General features: G+C 45.4%; 2 protein-coding genes across 3 annotated transcripts in view; one reads left to right on the top strand and one right to left on the bottom strand.

Annotated features, from left to right (window-relative positions):
• Positions 1-6,105: 6,105 nt before the first annotated feature.
• Positions 6,106-10,045, bottom strand: ERP29 (endoplasmic reticulum protein 29). Its single transcript, XM_074297288.1, has 3 exons — positions 9,840-10,045; positions 8,792-8,930; positions 6,106-6,760 (listed from the first exon to the last, which is right to left on the bottom strand). Exons 1-3 carry the CDS (start codon positions 9,984-9,986, stop codon positions 6,258-6,260), a joined length of 789 nt encoding a protein of 262 aa, XP_074153389.1. The 5' UTR covers positions 9,987-10,045; the 3' UTR covers positions 6,106-6,257.
• The window catches only part of TMEM116 (transmembrane protein 116), a 66,050-nt gene continuing 47,783 nt past the window's right edge, over positions 8,765-27,031 (top strand). Inside the window, exons 1-3 of one of the 2 annotated variants that reach the window (XM_074297287.1) lie at positions 8,765-9,273; positions 23,174-23,220; positions 24,250-24,313. In XM_074297287.1, the coding sequence (XP_074153388.1) occupies positions 23,207-23,220; positions 24,250-24,313 (78 nt within the window). In that variant the 5' untranslated portion in view covers positions 8,765-9,273; positions 23,174-23,206. Of the gene's footprint in view, positions 9,274-20,608; positions 20,774-23,173; positions 23,221-24,249; positions 24,314-27,031 lie in introns of those variants that run through there. The other variant, XM_074297286.1, reaches the window with a different exon arrangement.

Here is a 27,031-nt window from a genome sequence, read left to right on the forward strand (position 1 = left end):
GTAATGAGGGAGATCTTTGGCAAGGGAAGCCTTTCGGTATGACTGCAGCCTCCCCCTTTTCAGGTCTGCAAAACTCACGTTAGATCCACGTTAGATCTTGGTAGTGTGACTGTGACTTTGTTCCCATTTTATAGATAAGAAAACTGTCACTCTGATTTCCAGGGTCTTAGCCCCAGAATCCCAAGGTGCTCCGCTGCATGGCCACGTGCTCGGTGTGGGTACAAGATGTGGGGCAAAGGACCTGGATTCCAATCCTACCTCTGAACTTAGCCGAGTCACTCTGCCTGTCAGAAGAGAGGGTGGACCTAGTGGGCTGTGAGGTCCTTCCAGCTCCAGGCCCAGCGCCCATCCAGCCTCCTCTCCATCCTGTAACATGAGCTGCTTGTGATCGGGCACTGAATGAGGTCGGGCACCGTGGGTCAGGCCTTTGGTCACCAAGAAAGGGGTGAACGAGCCCTCTCCGGCCTCTTCCAGGGTCATCCCCCTCTGGGACTCCGAAGCTAGAGGAGAGTTCCCGCATGTCCAGTAGATGGAGAGGGGACCAGGCTGGACCCTCCTCCCAGCCTCAGTTCCCCTTTGAGCCTGCCTCCTGCCAGGCCAGCCTTGTGGGCACCGCTACTACCCAGCTTGGGAACAAGCACTCATTAAGTGCCTGCTGTGTGCCAGCCGCCCGCTCCGTGCTTTACAGATGAGCCGTTGGTACAGAGGCTGGTGTGAGTGAGAAGGTGTGTCTGCACGTGAGCCAGGGGAGCAGGAGCCCCGACGTGGCTGGGTCACACTGGGCGAACCCCTTCCCTGTGGAGGGTTAGGAGAGCGCCCTCCTCCCACGGCCCTCCTAACCAGCAGACAAGGGCAGATGGGCGCCATGTCTCAGTCACATAGAACGTTAGTATTAAAGGCACGAGTCTGTTCCTTGAGGAGTTTGGGGTCAGGGGGAAGCTTGGCTGTTTCCTAAAGGAAATCTAATTTACTCTTTTTCCAGCTGTTCTGTTCTGGGCCCAATTCACTCACGTGAACTTTTTGGCCCGGATATGTTGCGCTCTCTCTGTGTCTCTATCTCTCTGTCTCCCTCTTTCCCACCTCTCTCTCTGTCTCTCTTTGTCTCTCTATCTCTGCCCTCTATCTGTCTCTCTCTGTATGTCTCTGTCTCTCTGCCTTTCTCTCTGTTTCAGTCTCTCATCAATCTGTTTCCTATATACCACCTTCTATTTCTGCATCTAGTTTATCTCCCTAAAATCTCTACGTTCTACAACTTCCCTAACTGTAGATCCCAACTGCTTTCTACCTTCTGTCTTCCCTGTCTCTCTTCCTGCCCTCCCTGATGGACAGCATCTCCCAATTGCTGTTCTTATTCCATGTCCTCCTCATCTGGGCCATAGACATTTTTTTTAAGCTTTTTATTTTCAAAACATATACACTGACCCTTGCAAAATATTGTGTTCCAAATTTTTCCCTCCCTTCCCCCCACCGCCTCCCCATAGACAGCAAGTTAGACATGTGCAATTCCTCTATACGCATTCCCCCAATTATCGTGCTGCACAAGAAATAATCATATCATGTATGCCTCATTTGGATTTTTCACACATTTTTACCATGTTTAAGGGGTAGGGAAAGGGGAGGGGGAACTGGAACACGAGGTTTTTCAAGGGTCAGTGCTGAAAAAATTATCCTTGTATATGTTTTTAAAATAAATTTCAATAAAAAAAAAACAAAAAAATATTAAAAAGGAGAAAAAATGAGCAAGAAAACAAAATGCGAGCAAACAACAAATAAGTGAAAATACCATGTTGTGATCCACATTCATTCCTCACAGTCTCTCTCTGCTGTACATGGTTCTCTTCATCACAAGATGATTGGAACTGGCCGGAACCATCTCCATTGTTGAGAAGAGCCAGGTCATAGACATCTTTCATCCACTTGGCTTTCCCTGTGTGGATGGATGGTCGAGTCAGACTCCTGCTCGGTCCATGACCTCACCCGGAGAACACCTGGAGGACCTGACCAAGCCCAGGGACTCCCAAGATGATGCTTCTCATGGGTCAACAAGGAAGAAATGGACCTGGGGAAAGGGGGAGAAACAGTTTCCCTAGAGCCTCCCAAATAAGAAATAGCTGAACCTCATCTAATGGCTCCAAATCCATCTTTTTTTTACAGAGATTCCCTTTTTCAGATCAACCACAGGACCACAGACTTTTCTGGGACCATATCATCCAAAGTCCATGAATCTATTTTTTATTTTCATTTTTGAAAACTGGAGTTTTGTGGCGATCAATATTTTATTCACTTAAAACCATGATTCTGAGAAGGCCTCCCTAGTCTTCCCCAGCCTGCTGCCCAAGGGGCCCAGGATGTAAGGCTGTCTAATGCAGCCCCTTCCATTGGCAGTGATGTTGAGGAACGCGAGCTGGACTAGTCAGGAGAAATCGGGTTTCCGATACCTCCTCTGACGTGATCGCTGGTGATCCGCCACATCTCAGAACCTTGGCCGCCCCATCCAAAAAATGACAATAATTCCTGTAATCACCTCTCGGTTTGTTAGAGGCAGAGGCAGGTCCCAGTGGATAGAATTAGGAAAACCAGAATTGGAAATCTGCTTTGGATAACTTGTATGAAGAAGCTGGGCAAGTCATTGAATCTGTTTCCCTCAGTTTCCTCATCTGTAAAATGGGGATAATAAATACTAGCACCTGCCTTCCAGGCATTGATCATGTTGATCCAGGGAGAGTCAGATGAGTCAATAAGAAGAGCATTCTGCAAACTAAAACATCATCTAAAAAGCTAGCTATTCTTAGGATTGAGATCAAGTGAGAGAATGTTTGGAAAATAACTTGTAGACTTTAAATCTCTGCAAATGTCAGTTGACTTTAGGTGTCCCGAGAGTGTAAGTGATTTGGGAATATTCTCATAGGCCACAAAGAGTGGAGGGAAGACCTCTCAAATGAGATATTTGTGAAGAGTTTAGTTCTGAGTCCGGTATATAGTAGACACTTTGCAAATGTGCTTGTTCCCTCCCCAAAGTGATGTGAAATTGGATTTGTGATTAGGGCAAATCATTCATATTAAGGCCGGATTTGTGAGTTAGCAAATTGGTGCGACAAAGGCTGGAGACCCATGAAGGCGAAAGACCCCCTGCCTCCGACCTGAGCTCTAGCAAGAACACTATGTAGTGTCATAGGACCGGTCCTTGGAGAGTCTGATCCCGAGTTGGAGCAAGCGTCCCCCATTACCTAGCAGCCTCAGTTTCCTTATCTGTAAAGTGAGGGATTCCCTTAAATAAATCTAATGATTCCCCAGCCTTTTCTCCAAAACGGCAGAAAATATCCTATTTAAAGTGGTCATCTGACCTGTTACTCCCCTACTTAAAAAATACTCTGTGGCTCCCTACTGCCCCAAGTCTCCTATTGTCTCCTCCTCCAGTGTGGGAAGGCCATCCCCATCTGCCTATTTCTACATCTTGCTGCACAAGGAAAATCAGATCAAAAAGGGGAAAAAAATGAGGAAAAAAAAAGAGCAAGCAAACAACAAAAAGAGTATAAATACTATATTGTGACCTGTGTTCAGTCTCATAGTTCTGGATACAATGACTCTCCATCCCAAGTCCATTAGAAGTGAATGGGCTCCTTGCTGAAAAGAGCCACGTCCATTAGAGTTGGGCATCGCATAATCTTGGCGCTGGTTCCCACACTCCTTATGGAGACCACCACACATCCAGGGCCCACGTCTCCGCCTCCACATCTTAGGCCTGAGTTATCTCCTCCTAAAGGAAGCATTTTCCTTTTCTGGCACTCTACCCCCTTACATCAGCATATATGTCACTCCACAGTTTACACGTGCATACATAGGCCACATGGGAGGACAGGACAGTTGATGTTTGGGGGCTTCGTCTTTGCATCCTCAGCACACCACCTGTTTACCCATGGGAGGAGCATCTTAAAAATGCCTGTGGCAGTGACAGGATAAAGCAGACTAACTTCCCATTTCCATCTGTGTTACAGGAGCCTTGCTAACAGAGTCCCTAAGGACCCTGTAGTCCAAACTCTGTTTTTACAGAGACGGAAATTGAGGCACATTTACCCAAGCACTAGGGGTTGGAGAGGAAGTTTGAACCCAGATGCCCTGGTTCCAGAACCAGCCCGTCCACATGGCTGATTTGTGATTATTCTGGGCTTCTTTCTGGGGGCTACTTCCCTGCTTGCTGCTGTGGCCCCTCCAGGGGCAGCCCCCGACCCAGGCAGGCTTTGTTGTAGGATCCTCCGTGCAGAGCTGACCTAAAACAGGGCATGGGCTGGAATGATGGCTAGATCATAGCCCGCTCTGCCTGCTCCTCGCCAGCTGGGCAATCTTGGGGTGGATCAGCCTCTACGCTTCATTTTATTCATCTCTAAATGGGCATGAGGAATGGTGGTCTTCGGGGGGGAAACTGAATAACACGACTTCTTGAGTTTTCCCTAGCCATGGCTCTATGATCAAACTCACCCTCAATTTTAGCAGAAGAGACTTTTAAACAAGGACTTGCCCAGTGGCCCAGCCATTAAGTAGCAGAATCAGAATATAGGACTCCATGTGCCTCCTCCCCTCCCTGCCCCAGCAGAAATGATTTTGAATAGAGCTGGCTGATGGGAAGGGTGGGGAATCCTGCTCAGATGGTGAGGATAAGGGGAGGAGGAAGCTCCAGCTCCCCAGAGCCTCCCATGCCCCTGTAGATAACTGCTTCCTTCTCAGGGGAATGGCTAACAGGGTCATGGTACAGTAGTGCCTTCTGGCTGTGTCCGACCATGGGCCGGGACAGCGATTTGTGCCCGGGAGAAGGGGGAAACAAGCAGGTGAGGCTTCCCTGGGCCCAGCTCCCGGCACCTGCTGCCCTCAGCTTCCTCATTTCTACAAGGTTGGAACATATGAGCCCCTCTGGGCTTACTTCATTATCTATAAATGGAGAGTGTTAGATCTGATATCTTTTTTTTTTTTTTTTAATTCTTCCTTTTTTACTTTTCTGGTTATGTTAACTTTTTATTTTTCTGATATATTTTTATTTTCATTTTTAAAACATGAAGGATAATTTTCCGCCACTGACCCTTGCCAAACCTCGTGTTCCAATTTCTCTCCCCTTATGGCAAGTAATCCATATATTAAAATTTTAAATACACATTTCTTTATGAACCATGTTGGGAGAGAAAAAAAAAAACAAATCTACACAGCAAATGTTGATTGACAGCCGGTCTCCATGGTTCTTTTTCTGGGTGCAGATGGTGTTTTCTATCCAGTTTACTGGGATTACCCTAATGGATGCAATATCTGCTGCTGTGGGTTTATGATCTTACAGGGAATGGAAAGAACGTTTATTAAAAGCCCACAAACTGAGGCAAACAGGGACAGGCGACTCGCCCGGGCTCACACAACTGCCAAGCTCTGAGGCCTTTCCCGACTCCCAGCTGCCCTGTCCTTGATTTTTTCTTCTAAATCAGACTAATATTAAGCACAAAGGAGCCAATTTGCGGGTCTCTATCTGTAAATCTGCCCTCCCCCCAGCAGCTTCCTAACTCCTAACAGAGTGGTCTGGGGGCTCTGGCTTTTTAGAACCCCTCAGAGTGTGGGGGGGTGAGACTGGGAATGCAGTGGATGGCTGATTTTCATGATGGCGGCAGTTCATCCCACTGTAGAAACCCGGATACGTGCCGGACAACTAGGCGTGTGTTCGGTTCGGAGATTTAATCTTGGGGAGAAACCGGAGCCCGGGCTGGCCCCGTCGCAGCAGCACTGTCTGAGCCAGGGCCTCCATGGCAGGCAGCTCTGGGACCCCCGGGCCATGAGCAGTGAACAAAACACACACAGCCCACGGAGGGCACAGACCGTGCAGGCAGTGAGAAAATAGATTATTCTGCAGAGCGGGTCACAGAAAACACAGCGGGGCCCGTCCTTGCCCCCCAATGACCCCAGCCTCCTGGAGAAGCTTTGGTCGCTCAGAATCAGGGATGGGGGGGAACCATCTGCAACAGGACGGGATTCGAATCCGGACCCACCTGATGCTCATCACCCTTGATTGCTACCTGGGCAGTGGAGGAGGGGAGGGGGCTGTCTACCAAGCTGGAAGAGACTCACAGTCAGGGACCCAGACAGCACATTGTTTATTATAGGCATTAGCACCGGTCCTTCTCTGGGGCAGGGTTACAGCTCTCCCCCGGGTCGCTGTCGGGGGCAGGGAGGGGTCCCCGCACCCGGAGGTCCCCGATCCTTCCTGCTCCCGCCCCCCGGCCCCTTCCTCAGAGCTCTTCTCTGCCCTCGCCCTTCTTCTGGAAGGCGGTGAGGATGTTGAGGGTCTTCTGAAGCTCCTCCTTCTTCCCTTCACTCATCTTGTTTTTCTCGATCAGCTTGGAGATCCTGGCCATCTCCGTGGCCACGAAGCCCTCGCCCTGGTCCAGGATCTTGCCCATGATCTTCAGGTACTGCTCGGCCCACTTCTTCTCGGCCTCCTTGACCCCCGCCAGGCCGGCCTGGCCTTGCTCTATCAGGGCCTTCCGCTGCTCGGCTCCCGCGGCGCCCAGGAACTGGGCGGCCAGTGTGTCGTAGGGGAGCAGGCAGCCCGGCATGCCCAGGTAGACGCCCTGGGCCTTCAGCCAGCGCTGGATGGCGCCCACCTTCACCGGCCCCGAGTAGCGCACGGGGTTCTCAAAGTCCCCGTTCTGGAAGAGGTAGAACGCCGGGTAACTGTCTTTGCTGAGCTTGTACTTCTCGCCCAGTTCCAGGTTCAGCTTGTCGCCATAATCTGCCAAAGGAACCAGTCATCAGGGGCGGGGCAAGGACCCCCCCCCACAGGCCCCACGGTCCCCCAACTTCCCGGGCTGCGCCCAGAGAGAGGGACAGTGACGGCCCAGCCTGTCCTCGGAGGCCCGAAGGAGCTTTACTGTCACAGGGAGCTGCAAAAGGGAGAGACAGAGGGACAGAGACAGAGAGACAGAAGGGAGACAGAGGGATAGAGTCAGAGAGACAGAGATAGAGAGAGACAGAAGGGAGACAGAGATAGAAACAGAAGGGAGACGGAGGGACAGAGACAGAGAGACAGATACAGAGACAGAGATAGAGAGAGACAGAGGAACAGAGATAGAGAGACAGATACAGAGACAGAGATAGGGAGAGACAGAAGGGAGACAGAGACAGAGACAGAGATAGAGAGAGACAGAAGGGAAATAGACAGAGATAGAAACAGAAGGGAGACGGAGGGACAGAGACAGAGAGACAGATACAGAGACAGAGATAGAGAGAGACAGAGGAACAGAGACAGAGAGACAGATACAGAGACAGAGATAGAGAGAGACAGAAGGGAGACAGAGAGAAGGGAGACAGAGACAGAGATAGAAACAGAAGGGAGACGGAGGGACAGAGACAGAGAGACAGATACAGAGACAGATAGAGAGAGACAGAAGGGAGACAGACAGAGAGAAGGGAGACAGAGACAGAGAGACAGAGATAGAGAGAGACAGAGATAGAAACAGAAGGGAGACGGAGGGACAGAGACAGAGACAGATACAGAGACAGAGATAGAGAGAGACAGAGGAACAGAGACAGAGAGACAGATACAGAGACAGAGATAGAGAGAGACAGAAGGGAGACAGACAGAGAGAAGGGAGACAGAGACAGAGAGACAGAGATAGAGAGAGACAGAAGGGAGACAGAGACAGAGATAGAAACAGAAGGGAGACGGAGGGACAGAGACAGAGAGACAGATACAGAGACAGAGATAGAGAGAGACAGAGGAACAGAGACAGAGATAGAAACAGAAGGGAGACGGAGGGACAGAGACAGAGAGACAGAGATAGAGAGATAGAAGGGAGACGGAGGGATAGAGACAGAGAGACAAAATAGAGAGACAGAGATAGAGACAGAAGGGAGACAAAGGGGCAGACAGAGACAGATACAGACAGAAGGGAGACAGAGAGACAAAGACAAAAGGGAGAGACAGGGACAGAGATAGAGATAGAAACAGAAGGGAGAGACAGGGACAGAGACAGAGATAGAAACAGAAGGGAGAGACAGGGACAGAGACAGAGATAGAGACAGAAGGGAGACGGAGGGATAGAGAGACAGAGATAGAGACAGAAGGGAGACAAAGGGGCAGACAGAGAGACAGAGACAGATACAGACAGAAGGGAGACAGAGACAGAGACAGAGAGACAAAGACAAAACGGAGAGACAGGGACAGAGAAGGGAAACAGAGACAGAGAGACAAAATGGAGACGGAGGCACAGAGAGAGACAGAGACAGAGATAGAAGAGACAGAAGGGAGACGGAGGGACAGAGACAGAGAGACAGATACAGAGATAGAGAGAGACAGAAGGGAGACAGAGACAGAGAGAGACAGAAGGGAGAGAGAGAGAGACAGAGACAGAGAGAGAGAGAGAGAGACAGAGACAGAGAGAGAGAGACAGAGAGAGACAGAAGGGAGAGAGAGAGAGACAGATACAAACAGCTGCCGGGGACTCAAGAAGCAGAGAGAGAAAGCTCCCCCACCCCCACGTGTGTTAATAACAGCCTTTTATTTTTCCAAATACAAGAAAAGACAGTTTTCAGCATTCATCCTCACAAAACTTTGTGTTCCGATTTTTCCTCCCCTCCCCTAGTTGGCAAGTTAGACCCGGGCAATTCCTCTCTAGTTCCACATTTATGTCGCGATCAGAACCCCCTCCCCCCCAGGTCCCTGGAGGCCGCGCTGCCCCCCAGCTCTGCTCCCGTTTCACTTCCTCACAGGTGACCTGAGGCCCCGGCTGTGGGGGGGAGGGGCTGCGCCCCCCTGGCGTACCTGAGATCCCCACCTCGGCGATGAGCAGGTCCTCGCTGGAGGCCGAGCTCTCCGCCAGGGTCTTGAACTCGTCCTGCTTCTCCCCGTAGGGGTACTGGGTGTCGAACTTCACCAGGACGTATTTGCTTTTGGGGATGACCTGCAGGAGGGGGACGAGGCTGAGCCGGGAGGTCGGGGCGCCCGGCCCACTCCCCGTCAGCCCGGGCCTTAGTCCTTTCTCGGACGCGCCGGGCCGCTCCCAGGCGGACAGAGAGAGGCTAACGGAGCTCCTGCCCCCGTCCTCCGTCAGCCGGCCCAGGAGGCCCAGGAGGCCCGGGAGGCCCGGGAGGCCCAGGAGGCCCAGGAGGCCCAGGCCGATCTCGTCTTACAGAATCCTGGTTACTGAGAAAATCCCGGGAAAGTGAGAAGCGGCACTCGAACTCAGGTCCCGAGCTTAAAACCCAGGGCTCCTCCACCGCACGTCATTCTTTGTGCTGCACACAGTAGGTGCTAGATAATTGCTTGCTGATCGGGCAGAGGGCAGGGAAGCTCCATGTGGGAGGTTCCCGACTAGGGCCCCCCCACCTTACGGGGTCCCAGATTTATTATATGTTCTCAGCCCCCCTCCCCCAGTCGATTTAGTCATTCTAAGGCCCCTCGAGGCTAGAACACAGCTAAGAGGCCGGGATGGGATTCGAACTCAGGGCTCAAAACACGGAGCACGTGGCTCCCTGGGGAGCAGCTAGCGACTAACAAAAGGCTGCCGGCCGGGAAAGGGGCGGGGGAAGTTCCTGGGCTGGGGAGCCCGAGCGGGGCTAAGAGCGGGGAGGGGGCTCTCGGGGCGGCCGCGCCGCCCCCGGGATAGAAGCTCCCGCTCCCGCCCCCTCCCGAACCTCGGGCTCTCCGCCCGGGGGCCCAGGCGGGCAGGGGCGCAGGCGCGGCCCCGGATTCGGGCCACGGCTCCCACTTGTCCCCCGGGGATTGGCCCCACGTGGCCCCGCCCCGGGAGGCCCCGCCCCCGCGCCCCCGCGCCCCGCCCGCCTCCCCGGCCCCCGGGCCCCGCGCCCACCTTGTAGAAGGTGATGGTGTCGAGGGGCAGCGCGCCCTTGGTGTGCAGAGCGCGGCCGCCCGGCGGGGCGCCCAGCAGCAGCAGCAGCGCCAGCAGCAGCGCCCGCGGGGAGCGGGGGACCCCGCCGCCGGACCCCGCCGCAGCCATCGCGCCCCCCGGCCTGCACTAGCCGGCCCGAGCAGCAGACGCCTGGCCGCGGGGGGCGGGGAGGTCACGTGGCGCCGCCGCCCCCGCCCCGGAGGGGGAGGAGCAGGCGCCCGCCGCTGGCCCAGCCTGGGACCCGAGGGGGGGGAGGAGCATCCCGGAGAGGGAGGGGGTGGGGCAGCCCGGAGGTCCGAGAGCACCGGGGGAGGGGGAGGGGTAGCCCGGGGTAGGGGAAATGGGATCTGGAGGAGGGGGAACAGGAGGGAGGAGGAGCATCTTGGCGAGGGAGGGGGAAAGGGGGAGGAACAGCCTATAGAGAGAAGCAACCTGGGGAGGGAGGGGAAGAGGGGAGGAGCCTGAAGCGATGAGGAGGGGTGGGGGGAAGAGCAACCTAGAGAGGGAGGGGGAGGAGGGAAGAACAGCCTAGAAGGGCTGGAGGGGCAAGGGGGTGGAGCAGTCTGGTGAGCCTAGGAGGGCGGAGTTCCAGTCTGAGGGTCCTCCCCTTCCCCCTCATCCAAACACGCGTTCAGCCCCACGCTTAGAAAAGCTGGAGGGGTCCCTTCGTTTTACCGGGTGGGGGGCCCCGAGGCCCGCTGGCTTCTGGGGGCGGAGATCGGGACCCCGAATCAGCCAGGCCTATCATGTCATGCAGTAAATACAGCTGTGGAACAACACAATTGCTCCCAACAGCCCCCCGCAGAGTGGCCATCACTCATTCATTCACTCATTCATTCACTCATTCACGCATTCATTCATTCACGCATTCATTCACTCATTCACTCATTCTAGGTAGCTAGGTGGTGAAATGTCGAGTTCTGGGCTTGGAGTCAGGAATTATTATTATTAATATCAAACTCATTCCATTTTTAACATTCATTTTAAACTTTTGAGTTCCAAAAAAACCGAGTTCAAATCCGACCTCGGAGACATTTTTCCTTTTATTTTTTATTTTTGCTGAAACAATTGGGGTTAAGTGTCTAGGCCAGGGTCACACAGCCAGGAAGTGTTAAGTGTCTGAGGTCACATTTGAACTCGGGTCCTCCTGACTTGGGGCTGGTGCTCTTTACACTGCGCCCCCTAGCTGCCCCACAGAGGCGGTTTTCAGTGTGTTCTGGGCAACTCATTAATCACTGACCGCCTCAGTTTCCTCATCTATAAAATGGAGGACATAGTAGCACCTACTTCCCAGGGATGATGTGGAGATGAAATGAGATTGTAACTGTGCGGTGCTTAGTGTTGTGTCTGGCACATAGTAGGTCCCATAAATGTGACATTAGTATTATTATTAATAGCATCTACCTCCCGGGGTTATTGTGAGAATTAAATGAGGTGTTTGTAAAGTACTTTGCAAACTTTATGTAAATGCTCATAAGTATATTATGTATAATTCCAAATGCTTACATTTTTATATATTATATTTTATATAAATAACATAATATAAATAATTGAAATAAATATAATTTAAATATTTAATATTTAAATATAAAATTAACATAATTTAAATAAATAATATGAATTATTTTATATAAATAATATTAATTGTTCATTTAACGAGCTTGAAACCCTACCCTACCCAGGCACCTGATGTGCTGGGTGCTTTGGATAGGAGACAAAAATGAACCATTCCCTGTTCCCTGCCCATTGGAGGGCAGACGCGGCTCCATTTCTGCTGTTGTGTCCCTAGCAGCCAGCACAGAACCTGACATTCTGCTGGCATTGAGTGAATTCTTTCTGGATTGTACTTTGGGAGAATGTTGAGGGTTGAAAAGCTTCCTGGAAGTATATATTGTGGGAGAATCACTATCACCATTTGCGGATAACGAACCCAAAATTCAAAGGTAAAAGAAGTTACTTACCCGGGTTACATATCTTGACTCTAACTTGAGTTGGACTTTATACATAACATTTAATTAAATAGACGTGCATAGATATATACCATAGGTAGTTCCTATCTGTCTACTATGGACAAAGGGAGAGGCAGGATGGAGAATGGACTCATGGGTCTCTATAATCCCTTCCGCTTCGTCATCCTATGATCCTGTAGCCTAGGGATATGTAGTCTAACTGGGAGGAAGGCAAATAACTATTAAGCAAAGCAGAATGAGATCTCTACAAAGGAGAGATCCAAAGTACTTAAGAAATATGATGAGGGAGAGATCACTTTTACTTACGTGATGCTGGCCACAATCAGAGAATCAGTTGATCAGTATGTGTTAAATAAGTTCCTACTAGGTGCAGGTACTAGGGATGCCCAGAGAAAACCCAAATAGACTGTCCTCAAAAACTTACATTCTAACAGGAGAGACAAGGTATATGTGTAAGACACACGTGCCTTGGGAGGCTGGCCAATGAGTCTGGTCCTGAGGAGCTGAAAGAGCAGGTTCATCTTCACATAGACTTGAACTACAAACAGTTCCAGTCTGTAGCAGGAATCTTGGCGCCGGATTCTGCCTTCTCCCAAGGAGGATCCTGGCTCCAGGTGCTGAATTCTTGACTTTTTGCTGGCTCAATTTAATTCCAGCTGGACTATGCTTCAGTGGATGCTGCCAAGTGCCTTTATGCCAAGTTGTCATAGCACTTAGCAAAGTGCCTGGGTGTGAGGTGATACCTCAAAGCCTATTCATATCCTTTGCCATTTATCATTTGGGATCAATTGGGAAATAGCTCTTGTTCTATTATATATTTATATACATATTAAATATATAATATATAATTATTATATTAGATATATCATTATATATAATATTAATATCATCACAATGTAATCATTATATTAAATATATCATTATATATAATATATACTTATACTATGTTTTATATACTTATAATATGATCAGTTCCCCTATATCTTAGAAGTGATACCTTTGTCAGAGAAATTTGCTGGAAAGATTTTTTCCTCCTGTATACCTGCTTGCTTTTTAACTTTAGCTGAATTGATTTTGTTTGTGCAAAACCTTTTTAATTTTATATAAGCAAAATCATACCATCTTTGATCCTTTCTGTCTCTTACTTGTCATTTCCCTTAGCTAGAGATCTGTCAGGTAATTTCTTCCTGGATCCCCCAATTTATTGATGATGTCAGGCTTTTATTTAAGTCACACATCCACTTGGAGTATAAGTGTGTGTGTGTATTGAATGTCTATGTATTATGTGGTGTGAGTTGCTGGTCTATACCTAGTTTCTGTGGATTACTTTCAAGTTTTCCCAATAGTTTTTGTCTTGGCCCAGTAACTGGAATCTTTGGGTTTATCAAAGCCTGTATTACTAGGGGCCTTATCTGTTCCTTTGATCCCACCTCTATATTTTTTACTCACTTCCAAATTGCTTTGAGGATTACGAGTCTTGTAGCATAGTTTGAGATCTGGTATCACTAAGTTTCCTTCCTGTAAATTGAAGATAATAATAGCATCTATCTTCCAGGGTCATTGTGAGGATCAAATGAGATAATAATTATAAAGCACTTAGCAAAATGTCTGGCACATAGTAGGTGCTATATATATGTTGAATGTTGTTGTTGTTACCAAAATGCCAACTCCTGGGCCAGTAACATGGTTCATAGCCTTGCAGCTCCTCTACTAGTTCAACATCATTACATAAAGGTAAGGAGAGACTTGGGACCATTTGTAGGCAGGAGGGGAAGAACAAGCAGATAGAGATGGAATATTAGCAACATATTAGAAACCATGTGTTGGAGGGGATGGGAGGGGAGGGGATCACGGGTTCATCTGAAATGAGAGAAATGAGGAAATAGTGGGAGATGACAGTCAAGGGATGACACGGCACGGAAGAGGAAGTTTCTGAAGGATTTTCTGGTGTAGCTTGAGACAAAGTCTTCAGTGGAGAAATTAAGGAAGAGAAAGTGTGGGAGGCTTGAGAAAATCTGGAATAGCCATTGTGGAGAATAGAATCGATAATCAATTTGGGAAGAGGGAAATAAAATGTCTATAGTACAGTAGATAGAACTCTGGACCTGGAGTCAGGAAGCCCTGAGTTCAAATCCATCTCATCTGTAAAATGAGGATAATAACATCATTTCCCTCTGAGGGTTGTGATGAGGATTAAATGAAATAATATTTGTAAAGTGCTTAGTTTAATGCCTGAAAAGAGCTAGATACTATTATTAGCTACTTTTCTTACTATGTTATCTTAGTAAATGACTTTATTTTGATCTTGTTTACTGATTGTTAAAGGTAAGCTTCCTGATTGTGATGTAGACCCCAGATGATGGCAGACACCTAAAATTGGGGTTTGGATAATTCCCAAGGCCATTCATTCTCTTTGGCAACAGGCAGATTTATTTACGGGAACGGGTATCAGACAAAAAAAAAAAAAAAAACAAGGGGATGCAATAGGCACCAGGAATGGTAAATATGAAAGAGAGTTGGGAGAGCATATGCAAGACTAGTCCCTCAGTGGAACTCACAATTACCTAGGCAGCATCCCAAGAGGTTGGGATATGTCCTTAGCTGCTAGACTAAATCCTGAAAGGGACTTAGCCCCCTAAAAGAGTTAGTTAGCTGCGAGGACAAGTGGGCTTGGGAAGTATAGTGGAGTTAGGAGAGAGTCTCCAGGACATAGTGGAAGGGGAAGGGGAAAGACACCACGAGACAGAGTGCCATGGAGGACACAAAGGAGGGCAGCAGCCATGGATGGGCCATAAGTAATGTATAGGGAGAATTTAACCTCAGGGAAATGACTGGGATTTCTGACAGGACATGGCAAGGGGAGGCTGCCCAAGAGCTTCACAGAGGATAGGTCTCAGGGGTTCGACATAGCTTCGATTTCTGACTGGCTGACCTTCCCAGAGGGTGGGACCTTGGAGTTAAACTGAACTCTATCAGTGCTTTCTCCCATCTTGCCACAAGGATCAAATTTTCAGCTTCTCACTGCCCAACAATTAGAACCATGAGCTGTAGTTTTAGAAAAGTGGGCTCAAAAGTGGGCTCACAGGATCCTCTTCAGAATTGTGTAATTCTGGATTTTGGGTGTGAGTATTGACTTAAGGAGGTAACCCAGAGGACGTGCAGCATGTAAGAAATTCAAGGTGTTTTTTTTTTTTTTTTCTTTTTGAGGGAGCTAGAAAAACCAAAAAGGGCCTCAGGGAGGAGATAGCCAGTAGCGGACCAGCTTGTATGGACCCCAGGAGCCAATTCTTAAATTGGAAATCACTAAATGTCACAGATTGGGTCTTGATCTGTTTTCTTGATTGTCCAGACTTAAAAAAGGGGTATGTATAATGCACATTAACTGTAAAAGTATATTGAGCTTTTTGGAGAGCATGTTGTAACACATTTACCAGCACACCCTTGGAGGTCCCTGGTTCTGAGCTTTGAAAGAAACAAGAAATTTTAAGAGGCAGAAGTGAGGGCATATCCAGGTATAAGGGACAGCCTATCCAAAGGCACAGAGGTGAGAGATGAACTGCAAGAAGGTCAGTTAGGCTGGCCTTTAGGCTTCCTGAAATGGACCCCCAAGAAAAGGAGGCTGAAGCCAAGTTTTGCAGGACTTTAAATGGAAAAGGGGATAGCTAAGTGACAAAGTGGAGTCAGGAGGACCTGAGAACAAAGCCAGCCTCAGGCACTTAGCAACTTATGACCCCAGGTAAGTCATTTTACCCTGTTTGTCTCAGTTTCCCCTTTTGTAAAATGAGCTGGAGAAATGGCCAATCACTCTGGTATCTTTGCCAAGAAAACATCCAATCTGAACTCACTGGGCAATCACTTCACCCTGTTTGCCTCAGTTTCCTCTTCTGTAAAATGAGCAGGAGAAGGAAATGGCCAACTACTTCAGTATTTCTGCCAAGAAAGTCCCAAATAGGGTTCAGAAGAGTTGACTGAATATCAACAATAACAATGAAATGACAAGCAGGGTTTCTAAGAGAAAAACCTGGAGACTGTTCGGCTAACTGGGAAGATAAACGAGAAAGAAGAGGGCTGTGAAAAGCTAGAGAGGAGAGGGTATGGAGGAGAATTGAGTGGCCAACTGTGTTGAATGTTGACCAGAAGGAGCCAAAACCCTGTTATCTATTCCAGGTGGCAGGGGAAAGAATCCTGAATTCAAATCCTTCCCAGTATACTTTGCTGTGTGATCCTAATCAAATCACAATCTCTTAGGCTTTTAGTTTCTTCACTTATAAAAATAAATGGCAGTCTCCAAGATGCTTCTAGCTCTAAGTGAAGGCCTCTAGGGCAATAATGTTTAGAGATCAGAAAGGGATTCTCAGATTTCGATCTGGAACAAAAGAGAACATAAAGTCCAGTGTTATCATGTTGCTGAATTGTTTTTCACTAGTGTCCCCATGATCCCCATTTGGGGTTTTCTTGGCAAAGATACTGGAGTAGTTTGCCATTTCCTTCTCTAGACCATTTTACAGATGGGAAAAATGAGGCAAAGAGGTAAAGTGACTTGCTTGTGGGCCCCCAAATTTGGTTGGCAGCCAAGAAAACATGACATGCCGGGGCTACCTAGAAAAGTTGATGTAGTCAAGAATATGGCAGCTGTAAACTATCCCAATCTGGCCACCCATTGAACAATCTGAGGCCTTGTTCTCGGCAGAGACAAGAGTCCTTTGTCCGAAAGCCTCTTTTATCAGTTGGCAATGGTTATTAGCGCTCTCACCCTTATTATAGACCTGATGAGCTCTTCCCATGGGAATCACTGACTCAGGAACTTTGCCCATGGCAGATTCACCCCTCTCATGAACATTTAGGATCCCCTTCTCTCCCAATACTCTTCCTCACTTAGTATTTTGTGTGTCGTACAGCTAAAAATACACTGAATTTGGAAGCTATCAGGAAAAATGGCTTTAAATTCTGGCTCTGCTAGGTTAAGTTCCTTGCCCTGGCTTAACCTCAGTTTCCTTGTCTGAAAAATAAGGAGATTGGATAACCTCTAGATCCTTCTAGTTCAATATTCCATGAATAGTCATGATAATAAACATAAGAATAGTTAATATTTAATAAATAATGGCTAATTGAAAACCATCAGGGAGCATATCAGATGGGGGCTTGTAAGTAGCAGTAGAGGATAAGGGAAAGGAGTAAGCATTTATATAAATCCTCTGAAAATCTTAAATTATTATATAAATTCTCCATATTATTGTTTTAAGAATCAACTCGAGAAATCTGTAAGAGGAATGGAGGAGAAATAGGGTAGTATTTGACTGCAGAATTAAGGAACTCTTACAAGCAGAGTGGTTATACTTTGTGGTTAGGTAATGGGGAGCCATGGAAGATGCTTGAGCAGTCAGGAAATGAACTGAGCAATGAATGCACAAGGAAGAAGAGTTTGACAAATGAAGAGTAAACACAGGAAGCAAGACCTGTTGTATATGGATTGAGGAGTCCTTGCAGATAGGATTTTAAGATCACAGGTTTAGAGATAGAAGAGCAGCCGGTCCATCCCCTCATTTTAGATTTAAGGATGCAGATCTAGAACCCCCAAATCCCCTCAGAAAGTCACCAGTGAAGCTAGCTTTTTGACTTCCTCCTTCTTTCCACTGTTCCAAGGAGTAATGGACACTTAGGCTAGAGTGATGGTAATAAGACCAGAGAGAAGGGATCTGAGGCAAGAGAGACTGCTGGAATCAGAGACAATTAGCTATAATAGGGGAGGGAGAATGAAGGGTTAAAAATAGTATGAACTAAGGGGCAGCTAGGTGGAGAAGTGGATAGAGCACCAGTCCTGAAGTCAGGAGGACCTGAGTTCAAAATCTGGTCTCAGACACTTAATACTTCCTAGCTGTGTGACCTTGGGCAAGTCACTTAAACGCAATTATCTCAGCAACAACAACAACAAAATAGCATGAACTCAAATAGGAGCCCCTAGGTGGATGGGATGTTGGCAACAGAAGGTGGAACAAGTGGGAAGGGAAGGCATTTAAGGCAGAGGAAAGGAATGAAAAAATTCAAGGAAGCAGGAAATCCCAGGATGTGTTTGGAGAGCAGATTAATCCAGCTTGGTTTTATCTGAAAATTATGAAGGAGGGTTAGAGGAACTGATCCCTGAGGGCCTTGAATGGCAAGCAAAAAAAAAAAATCTAGATTTTATTCCATTTAAAAGAAAGGAAATAATCATTTATTAAACATTTACTATGTACAGGGAACTATGCTAGGCTCTATGACTATGACCTCATTTAATTTTGACAACAATTCCAGAGAAGTAGGTGCTATTTTAATCCTCTTTTTACAATTGAGGAAACTGAGGCAGACAAAATAGTTTTGTCAGGGACACCTGCTATTGTTCTATTTGATAGATGAGGAAATTGAAGCTAAGGGTAGTTAAATCACTTGCCAAGGGCCACACATATATTAAGCTATCTAGAAAGAGAAACCGGATTCAAACTCAAGTTTACCTGGTCCCAGGTGCAGGGCAGCATCAGCAGAACTACTCAGCTGCCTCTGCATAGGGATGATCCCTATGATTGGTATAAGGATGTCCTAATTAAGGAATATTGCAAAAAGCACCTTCTTTACAATTTATAATCTTCACAATGATTTCTAGGGCACTGAGACATTTAGCAACTTAGGAAGGGTCAGGTTACATGGGATCTGTCACAATTAGGATTTGAACGCAAGTTTTCCTGGCATTGAGGCCTGCTAATTAGTATCGGTTAATTTTTTGGAGAAGGCAGGGACAATTGGGTGGCTCAGGAATATTTTCATGTAGAAAATGGTACTTGTGCCGAATTTCTAAGGGATTTTGAGAGTTGAAGTGAGGTGAGGATTCATTGTAGGCATGGGGTAGAACAGTGTAGATGGGAAATGGAAAAACTCTTTTGAGGAATAGTATGAAAGACATGACACCCATTCTGCCTCACAAGAGGTGAGCTGGGACAGAAATCCAGAGACTCAAATCTCCTGCCCTCAGGGAGCATCACTTCCGTTTATTCATTCCCCAAACAAGATAGAGTCTGTTTCTTTTTTCTTTCTTTCTTTCTTTCTTTCTTTCTTTCTTTCTTTCTTTCTTTCTTTCTTTCTTTCTTTCTTTCTTTCTTTCTTTCTTTCTTTCTTTCTTTCTTTCTTTCTTTCTTTCTTTCTTTCTTTCTTTCTTTCTTTCTTTCTTTCTTTCTTTCTTTCTTTCTTTCTTTCTTTCTTTCTTTCTTTCTTTCTTTCTTTCTTTCTTTCTTTCTTTCTTTCTTTTCTTTCTTTCTTTCTTTCTTTCTTTCTTTTTCTTCTACAAAAACACATCCCTCCAGATGTAAGGAGTACTGATGGATGGAACCTGTGGGTGTCCAGAGCCCAACAAAGTGGGCTAGAAAAGAGTCAGGAATGAAACAGAAGTTTAATTTCAAAGTTCAAAAACTAATTGCAAGCAAAGAGGCTTGTACTGGAGCCCTGCTCCTAGTGGGGATGGAGGGTGAAGAGGTGGAGGGGGGCTAGGACCTGGGAGGGGGAGGAAATGAGGCAGTATTGGGGAGACCTTGATACTTATCCCTGTGTATTGAGCACTAGCCCCGACTTTGAGGGTAACAGCAATATTGTAACAACTTTGATTTCTGACAGAGCTTCCTGGCCCAAACAATTCTGGGATTTTGCTGTGGCTAAAATCATCCCAAGGGAAGCTCAGAGGATTGTTGTTATGTCAAGTTCAGGGCACAGACTGCTTGCTGTGCCGTAGCTCTGGAAAATAGGGCATCCCCTAATATCTTGCCAGCAGTCTACATGAGATACCCTTGGCTTCATGGGTTACAACTGGAACTTTTAACTCCTTATATTTCAGAAAGAGAAACTGAGGCACAAGGAAGTGAAATGACTTGATGAAAGTCACTCAGGCTACTGGGTCAGAGGAAAATTTGGACCCCAGGATTCTGGCTCCAAAGCCAATGTTTTTTCCCTTCTTCCTTCAGGGCTGAGCTTGAGTGCCACCTCTTCCAGGAAGCTTTCCTTGATCCAACCCTTTCCTCTTTGAACTTGAAAAGGTAGAAATGTATAGGGTTTGCAATCCAAGGTCTTGGGTTCTAATTCTGCCTCAAATTTATTCCCTTGGGATTTAGCAACTATGTTCTGGGGTCTCTGCCTCTCCATTGTAGGGGAATATTCCATGGATTCAGCCTTTCCAGGGGCCTGGTGTCCCCAGATCCAAGTTCTCTGTACCTCCTTTCCCTTATTTGAATTTGGAGCAAGAAAGAACCTTGCCTGCTTCTGGATCCTGGTGATTCTCTTTTTAGGGTTTCCACCGAGCATGAGCGTTCTTAGTTATGGCTCTGTCACTGCAGCAGGGCCGCCTCTCTGGCATTGCCTTCTTTCCTAGTGATCTACCCCTCCCCCTACCACTTGAGATCTCATTTTCTCCATTCAGTTTCTCCTCTTATTGCCTCTCCCTCCCCCTCCTCTGATCCCACTCTTCTCACTATTTTTCATCCCTCTTCTCTGAGTCTTTGTTCTCCTTTTACTTATTCTCCTAGACTCAATTCTTTGGATGAGTTACTAGAGGTCCACTCTGAGCCTCAGTCTCTTTATCTGTAAAGGGAAGGATATTGGATGGCCTTATCTCCAGGGCCCATTAACAATTCCATATTTTGTGTCAATGAAATCAGAACTCAAGTGAGGGAGAAAATGGGTTTACCTGTGCTTTCCTCCTTCCCCCTCCTCCACACTCCCTCTTTGACCTCAAGGAGCCTGGCTGCAGGGGTAGGGGAGGAGCTCTCCAGGGCTGGACTAGGGGTGGAGCCAGCTGCCTGAGGCTTCGGGGACTCCGAGCCAGGGACACTTGACCAGAGATCGCTGGGACCCCGGGGCCCCATGGCCCTCCCATCTGAGGCCAGCTATCTGGGAGACAATTGGGACGTGGTAAGGACGCCGAGGGGACCCTGAGGGAAGCGCCAGCTGTCTCCTTTTTTTCCTTCCTCCCTCCCTTCCTTCCTCTTCTCTTTATCCTCCTCTTCCTCCTTCTTCCCTCAATTTCCTTTTTTTCTCTATTCTCTTTTTTTTCCCCACCCTCTAGAACTATGATGGTTGAACTTTATCCAATGTCTCAGGCCCCTCCCCCTATTCTTTTTCATTTCTCTTGTTAGTGGTCTTACATTTCTTTTCTTTTCTCTTCTTCCCTCCTCTCTTCTTTTTTTCTGTCTCTTTCTCTTTCCCTCTTCTATCTTTCTTATACTCTTTCTCATCCATTTTTCTCCCATCTCCCTCTCTCTCCTATTTTCCTTTCCTCTCCCTCTCACCCTGTCTCTATATCTTTCGCTCTTTTCCCCATCTCTTTCCTCTCTGTCTCAGTCTCTCTCTGGCTCCCTTTTTCTCTTTCTCTTTCACCCTCCTTCATTCGTCTCTCAGCCTCTCTCACTCTTCTTCCCATCTGTCTCCCATCTCTCTCTCCTCTCTTTTTCTCCCAATCTCTCTCTGTTTCTGTCTCTGTCTCTCTCAGCCTCTCTCTTACTCTTTTTCTTTCTCCTTCCCTTCCTCCTTCTCTCTTTTTCTCCCTTTCCCTTCCTCCATCTCTCTCTCTCACTCTCTCCCTTCCTGCCTCTCTCCCTCTTTCTCTCTCTCTCCCTTCTTCCCTCCCTTCCTCTCTCTCCCTCCCCTTTTTTATCTTACTCCTCTCCCCATCTGTCTCTCTCCCATCTCTGTCTCTCTTCTCAGTTTCTCTTTTTCAGTCTTCCCCATCTCTTTGTCTCTGTGATATCTCTTCCTCTCTTTTCCTCTTGCCTTCTATTCATTCTCTCGCTTATTTCTCCTTTTTCCTTTTCCCTCTTCCTCTATTCCCTCCCCCATCTCTTAGGCACAAAGCTTAGTCTTCCAAAGCTGATCCAGGAATTTGAGCATTTTGAAGAAATCAGGTTATCTAGTCCCCAGTGTGGGGTTTTTACCCCCTTAACTTTTGGACCCTTTGAGCCCTCAGAGAGAAGGGAAAGCTCCTGGCTTAGCAGCTGTTTCTCCACCTTCTGTTCTGTTCCCCTTCTTCTCATCTTCATCCCTTCTATTCAGTCTTCATTTGCTATGGCATTTTATAGAACTAAGCTGAAGACTATGTTCTACTACAAGCCTTTACTGATCCCCCAGCTCCCCAACTTGTTGCTCTTCTTGATGAGTCATTTCAGTTGTGTTCGACTCTTCATGACCCCATTTGTGTTTTTTTTGGAAAAGATACTGGAGTGGTTGGCCATTTCCTTTTCCGGTCCATTTTACAGATGAGGAAACTGAGACAAATGGTGAAGGGGCTTGCCCAGGATTACATAGCTAGTAATTATCTGAGTCCAGAGTTGAACTCAAGAAGATAAATCTTCCTACCCACTTCCAGCTGTCTATGAACTATGGTGGTTCCTAGCTTTCCCCAACTACCTTGCTTTTAGCTGTCTTGTATTTATTTAGGCCTATTTTCTTTATAGTTATTTTATATATTTGTGCTTATCTCCTTGATTAGAATGTAAACTCATTGCAGAAATTGTTTCATGCTGATACTTGTATCTCCAAATGCTTAGCAGAATATCTGGCATATAGTAGGCATTTAATAAATGCTTATGGTTTGATTAATTAGAAATGCCTTTTGGTTAGACAGTTGTGTGCTGCTTAGACCAGAACGTCTAAGTGACATTGGCAGCAGCCTTCTGGTCAGAGGGCTTGGGTTCAAATCTCAACTCTGCCTTCTTGCACTTTGTATGACCTCTCTGGGAAAAGTTTCCTCATCCATAAAATGAGAGAGTTGGGTTAGATGATCTCTAAGGTTCCTTCTAGCTGGAATTCTTAGCCTATTTTTGGTCATAGATCCCTTTGGTAGTATGGTGAAACCTCTGAACCCTTCTCAGAATTACATTGTTAAATGCATAAAATAAAATATGTAGGGTTACAAAGGAAACTTGATTATAACATATAGTTATCAAGATATTTTTAAAAATTAAGTTAAAAAAATTAAAAATAAATAAAATAAAATAAAAATCAAGTTAATGGGCCCCAGATAAGAATTAGTGTCTTAGTGCTATGATCCAATGATTTTAGGCAAGTTACTTTAACTTTCTGGGTCTAAGTTTCCTCATTTATAACATGGGTAATTGTTCTAGATGGGCTCTAAAATCCCTTGCAGCTCTAGATCTGTAATCCTATGTTCTCCTCGGGCATCAGTTTCTCTATCTGGAAAATGAAGACATTGGATCAGAACTCTAGTCTCTTCTAGCTTTTTAGGTTTTTGTTTTTGTTTTTGTTTTCCCACTGAAAACTTTACTTCCATATTTCTCCTTTTCTTTCCCTACCCAGGTTTTTTCTTCAATACAATGGATTCAGTTTGTCATGGCCACTCTCAGGTATGTCCATTTCACCTGGCTGAGGGAGGGCAGACTTTGCTGACTCTTAGCAAAACTAGACCTATTTTGTCATAGTGTTCTTCCCTTTAGAATGGTCTAGTGTTCTTTCCCCTCATAATAACTCGAAACTAAAGCATGATGCAACCAGGTTGAGACTCCCCCCCCCTCCCCAAATGGAATGGTTGACATTTAAAGTATTAGTTGAAATATTTAGAGTACTTTAAGATTTGTGGACCTATTTGACTTATGTCTACCAACCTATTTGATCCTCACAATAATCCTGGGAAATTGTTGCTATTATTATCATTCCTATTTTATAGATGAGGAAACTGAGGCAGACAGAAGTTAAGCTAGCTAATAAGTTATTTTATAGGAGCAGACTGTCATGGATGAAAAACTAGAGGAAGCTCTCAGACACAACTCCACCATTTTAAAGAGGAGAAACCTAAGGTTCAGTGCACACAGCTATTTATTTAAATGTAGGATTCAAATCCAGGTCTTTTTCACTCCAAATTCAACATTCTAATTATTTATTTTCTTTTTTCTTTTTTTTTTTTTTCTTTTCTTTCTTTCTTTCTTTATTTTTTTGCTGAGGCAATTGGGGTTAAGTGACTTGTCCAGGATCACACAGCCAGATGTGTTAAGTGTCCGAGACTAAATTTGAATTCAGGTTCCCCTGACTTCAGGGCTCGTGCTCTATCCACTGTACCACCTAACTTCCCCATTCTAGTCATTTCTTGCAAAACCTCCTTACAGTCATGCTTGATGGCCAAACAAGGCCACTTAGTTTTTAATTAGTCATGTCCTGATATAGCCTCACCCCCACTTAGAATCCTCTCTTGTAACAAAGAAAAACTGTTAAGGAAATCTAACTATACAGTGCCCACATCTGAGGGTACGTACAATATTCTGCACTAGTAGCTCTCCACTGTTTTACTCAGAGGGAAAAAATGTGTTTCTTCACTGATCCTCTGGATCAATATATTTAAATGGCTCTTGATTAATGAATGGCTATTTTCTTTCTCCCAGCATTATAGGATCAAGTTCAATCATTGCCTATACTATCTTCCAGAATATAATGAAGTCCCCAGAGGTAAGCAAACCTCTACTTTGGTTTAGTTTCTGGGTATTTTTACGATTGAGCTCTTGGAATAATAAAATCATAGAGCTAGGTTTGGAAAGGACCCAGAAGCCATCTCGTCTAATCCCCCTCATTTTTACAGTTAAGGAAACAGCTAGCTAGCTAGCATTTATGGAATGAAATGCTTTACAAATATTATTTCCTTTTATCTTCACAACAAACCCTGGGAGGTCACTGCTTTTATTATTCCCATTTTTCAGTGAAGAAACTGAGGCTGATATAAATGAGACAGGATTCCTGAGGAATCTTGAGACAGGATTAGAATTCAGATGTCTCCTGTCTCCAGGTTATCTGGCTCCTTAAGGAGATTAAGTTACTTGCTTAAAGGTCAAATGGCAGCCAATGGGCAGATATTTACCTGTGTGTATACAATCAGCTTGTTAGTTGGTCAATGCTATTTACGTGGCACTCATGATATATGGAGTCTTATGTCAGATCTGGTGAGGATGAGGAAAAATCTGCCTCCAGTTCAGCTAAAACTGGATGTAAATCCAGGCCAGCCTGCCCTAACAGCTCAAGAAAAACATTAGAACAGTAGTAGAAATATTAAGAATAACAACAGTGGCTCATATTCTTTTCTTTATAATTATATAGCAATGGAATTCTCTATTTTTATTTTTATTTCTCTTCTCCAGATGCCAGGTTATCAGCTATCATTTCTACTTTTGTCACTGTACTTTTTTCCTCTTGTGATTTTATTTCATTTTTTAAAAATATCTTTTTATTTTCAAAATATATGCAAAAATAGTTTTCAACATTCACCCTTACAAAACCTTGTGTTCCAGATTTTCTTCCTTCCCTTCTCCCACCCCCTCCTATAGATAGCAAGTAATACAATTTATGTTAAATGTGCAATTCTTTTTTTTCTTTTTTAAATTAATTTTATAATTATACATTTTTTGACAGTATATATGCATGAGTAATTTTTTTTACAACATTATCCCTTGTATTCATTTTTCCATATTTTCCCCTCCCTCCCTCTACTTCCTCCCCTAGATGACAGGAAATCCCATACATATTAAATGTGTTACAGTATAACCTAGATATGATATATGTGTGTAAATCCAATTTTCTTGTTGCACGTTAAGTATTGGATTCTGAAGGTATAAGTAACTTGTGTAGATAGACAGTAGTGCTAACAGTTTACATTCAATTCCCAGTGTTCCTTCTCTGGGTGTAGTTGTTTCTGTCCATCATTGATCAACTGGAAGTGAGTTGGATCTTCTTTATGTTGAAGATATCCACTTCTATCAGAATACATCTTCATACAGTATTGTTGTTGAAGTGTAAAGTGATCTTCTGGTTCTGCTCATTTCACTCAGCATCAGTTCATCTCTCATGCAATTCTTCTATACATATTTCCACAATTGTCATGCTGCAAGAAAAATAAGATCAAAAAGAAAAAAAAAACAAGCAAACAATAACAAAAAAAAAAAAAATGAAAATTCTGTGTTGTGCTCCACATTCAGCCCCATAGTTCCCTTTCTGGATGTAGATGGCTCTCTCCATCACAAGTCTGTTGAAATTGGCCTGAATCACCTCATTGTTGAAAAGAACCATGCCATCAGTATTTATCATTGCATAATATTGATGTTTCCGTGTACAATGATCTCCTGGTTCTGCTCATTTCATTTAGCATCAATTCATGTAAGTCTCCTCAGGCCTCTCTGAAATCAACCTGCTGATCATTTGTTATAGAACAATAATATTCCATAACATTCATGTGTTAAAACCTGTTCAGCCATTCCCCAACTGATGGGAATCCACTCAGTTTCCAGTTCTTTGAGTGGCTCATATTCTTACAGCATTCTACACTTTTCCAAAGCCCGTTCCTACAACACCCTGGAAGGCTAGCACTAGATTTGGATACAGTTGTAACCCCATTTCTGCTAATGTTCTGGCTATGTGATTCTGGGAAAAGTCACCACCTGTGAGCCTGCTTCCTTATCTGTTAAATGAGGGAACTGAACCAGATGAGTTCAAAGATCCTTTCCAGCTCAAACTCACCAGGATGTTGATTTAGAACTGGAAGGGATATTAGAGATCATTTGGCCCAACTCCTGCATTATACAAAGGAGAAAAATAAGGTACAGTTGAGATCATTCAACCAGAGAAAAAGCGGAAGTATACTGGATGAAGCAAAGGAGTTGGAGTTGGGAAGAGCTAAGTTCAAATTTTGCTGTAGACACTGATTAGCTTTGCAACACTGGATAAGTTATATAAATTTTCTGAGCCTCAGTTTCCTCATTTGTTAAATAGGGGCAAATGGAGGCAGCTAGATTGTACAATGGATAGAGCATCAACCCTGGAGTCAGGAGAACCCAAGTTCAAATCTGACTTCATACTTGACACGTTTTTAGTTGTGTGACCCTGGGCAAGTCACTTAACCTTTATTCCCTTGAAAAGAAAAGGAAGAAAAAAGAAAAAAAAAAAAAAAAAGAATCAGAATCAGTAAATAGCTATTAAGGACCTGTTGTGTGCCAGGCACTGTGCTAAGTGATAGAATACCAAAAAAAAAAAAAAAAAAAAAAAAAAAAAATGCATTGGACAGACCCTGCCCTCAAGGAACTTACAAGCTAATACAGAAGTCAAGACAAAAAAAGAAGCTGAAAAGGATTGGGAGGAAGTGGGGAGGGAGGTGGTACCAAAGCTAGGGATATGATGAATTTA

Source organism: Sminthopsis crassicaudata, chromosome 1 (assembly GCF_048593235.1).
Source record: "Sminthopsis crassicaudata isolate SCR6 chromosome 1, ASM4859323v1, whole genome shotgun sequence".
Taxonomy (NCBI): Eukaryota; Metazoa; Chordata; class Mammalia; order Dasyuromorphia; family Dasyuridae; genus Sminthopsis; species Sminthopsis crassicaudata.

What these genes read in the sequence shown, in the direction of transcription:
- ERP29 (XM_074297288.1), bottom strand. Translation starts at nt 9,986, where the DNA reads ATGGCTGCGGCGGGGTCCGGCGGCGGGGTCCCCCGCTCCCCGCGGGCG. An exon ending in ACACCATCACCTTCTACAAG is followed by an intron (nt 8,931 to 9,839) that starts GTGGGCGCGGGG and finishes CCCCTCCTGCAG; the next exon opens with GTCATCCCCAAAAGCAAATA. An exon ending in CGCCGAGGTGGGGATCTCAG is followed by an intron (nt 6,761 to 8,791) that starts GTACGCCAGGGG and finishes TTCCTTTGGCAG; the next exon opens with ATTATGGCGACAAGCTGAAC.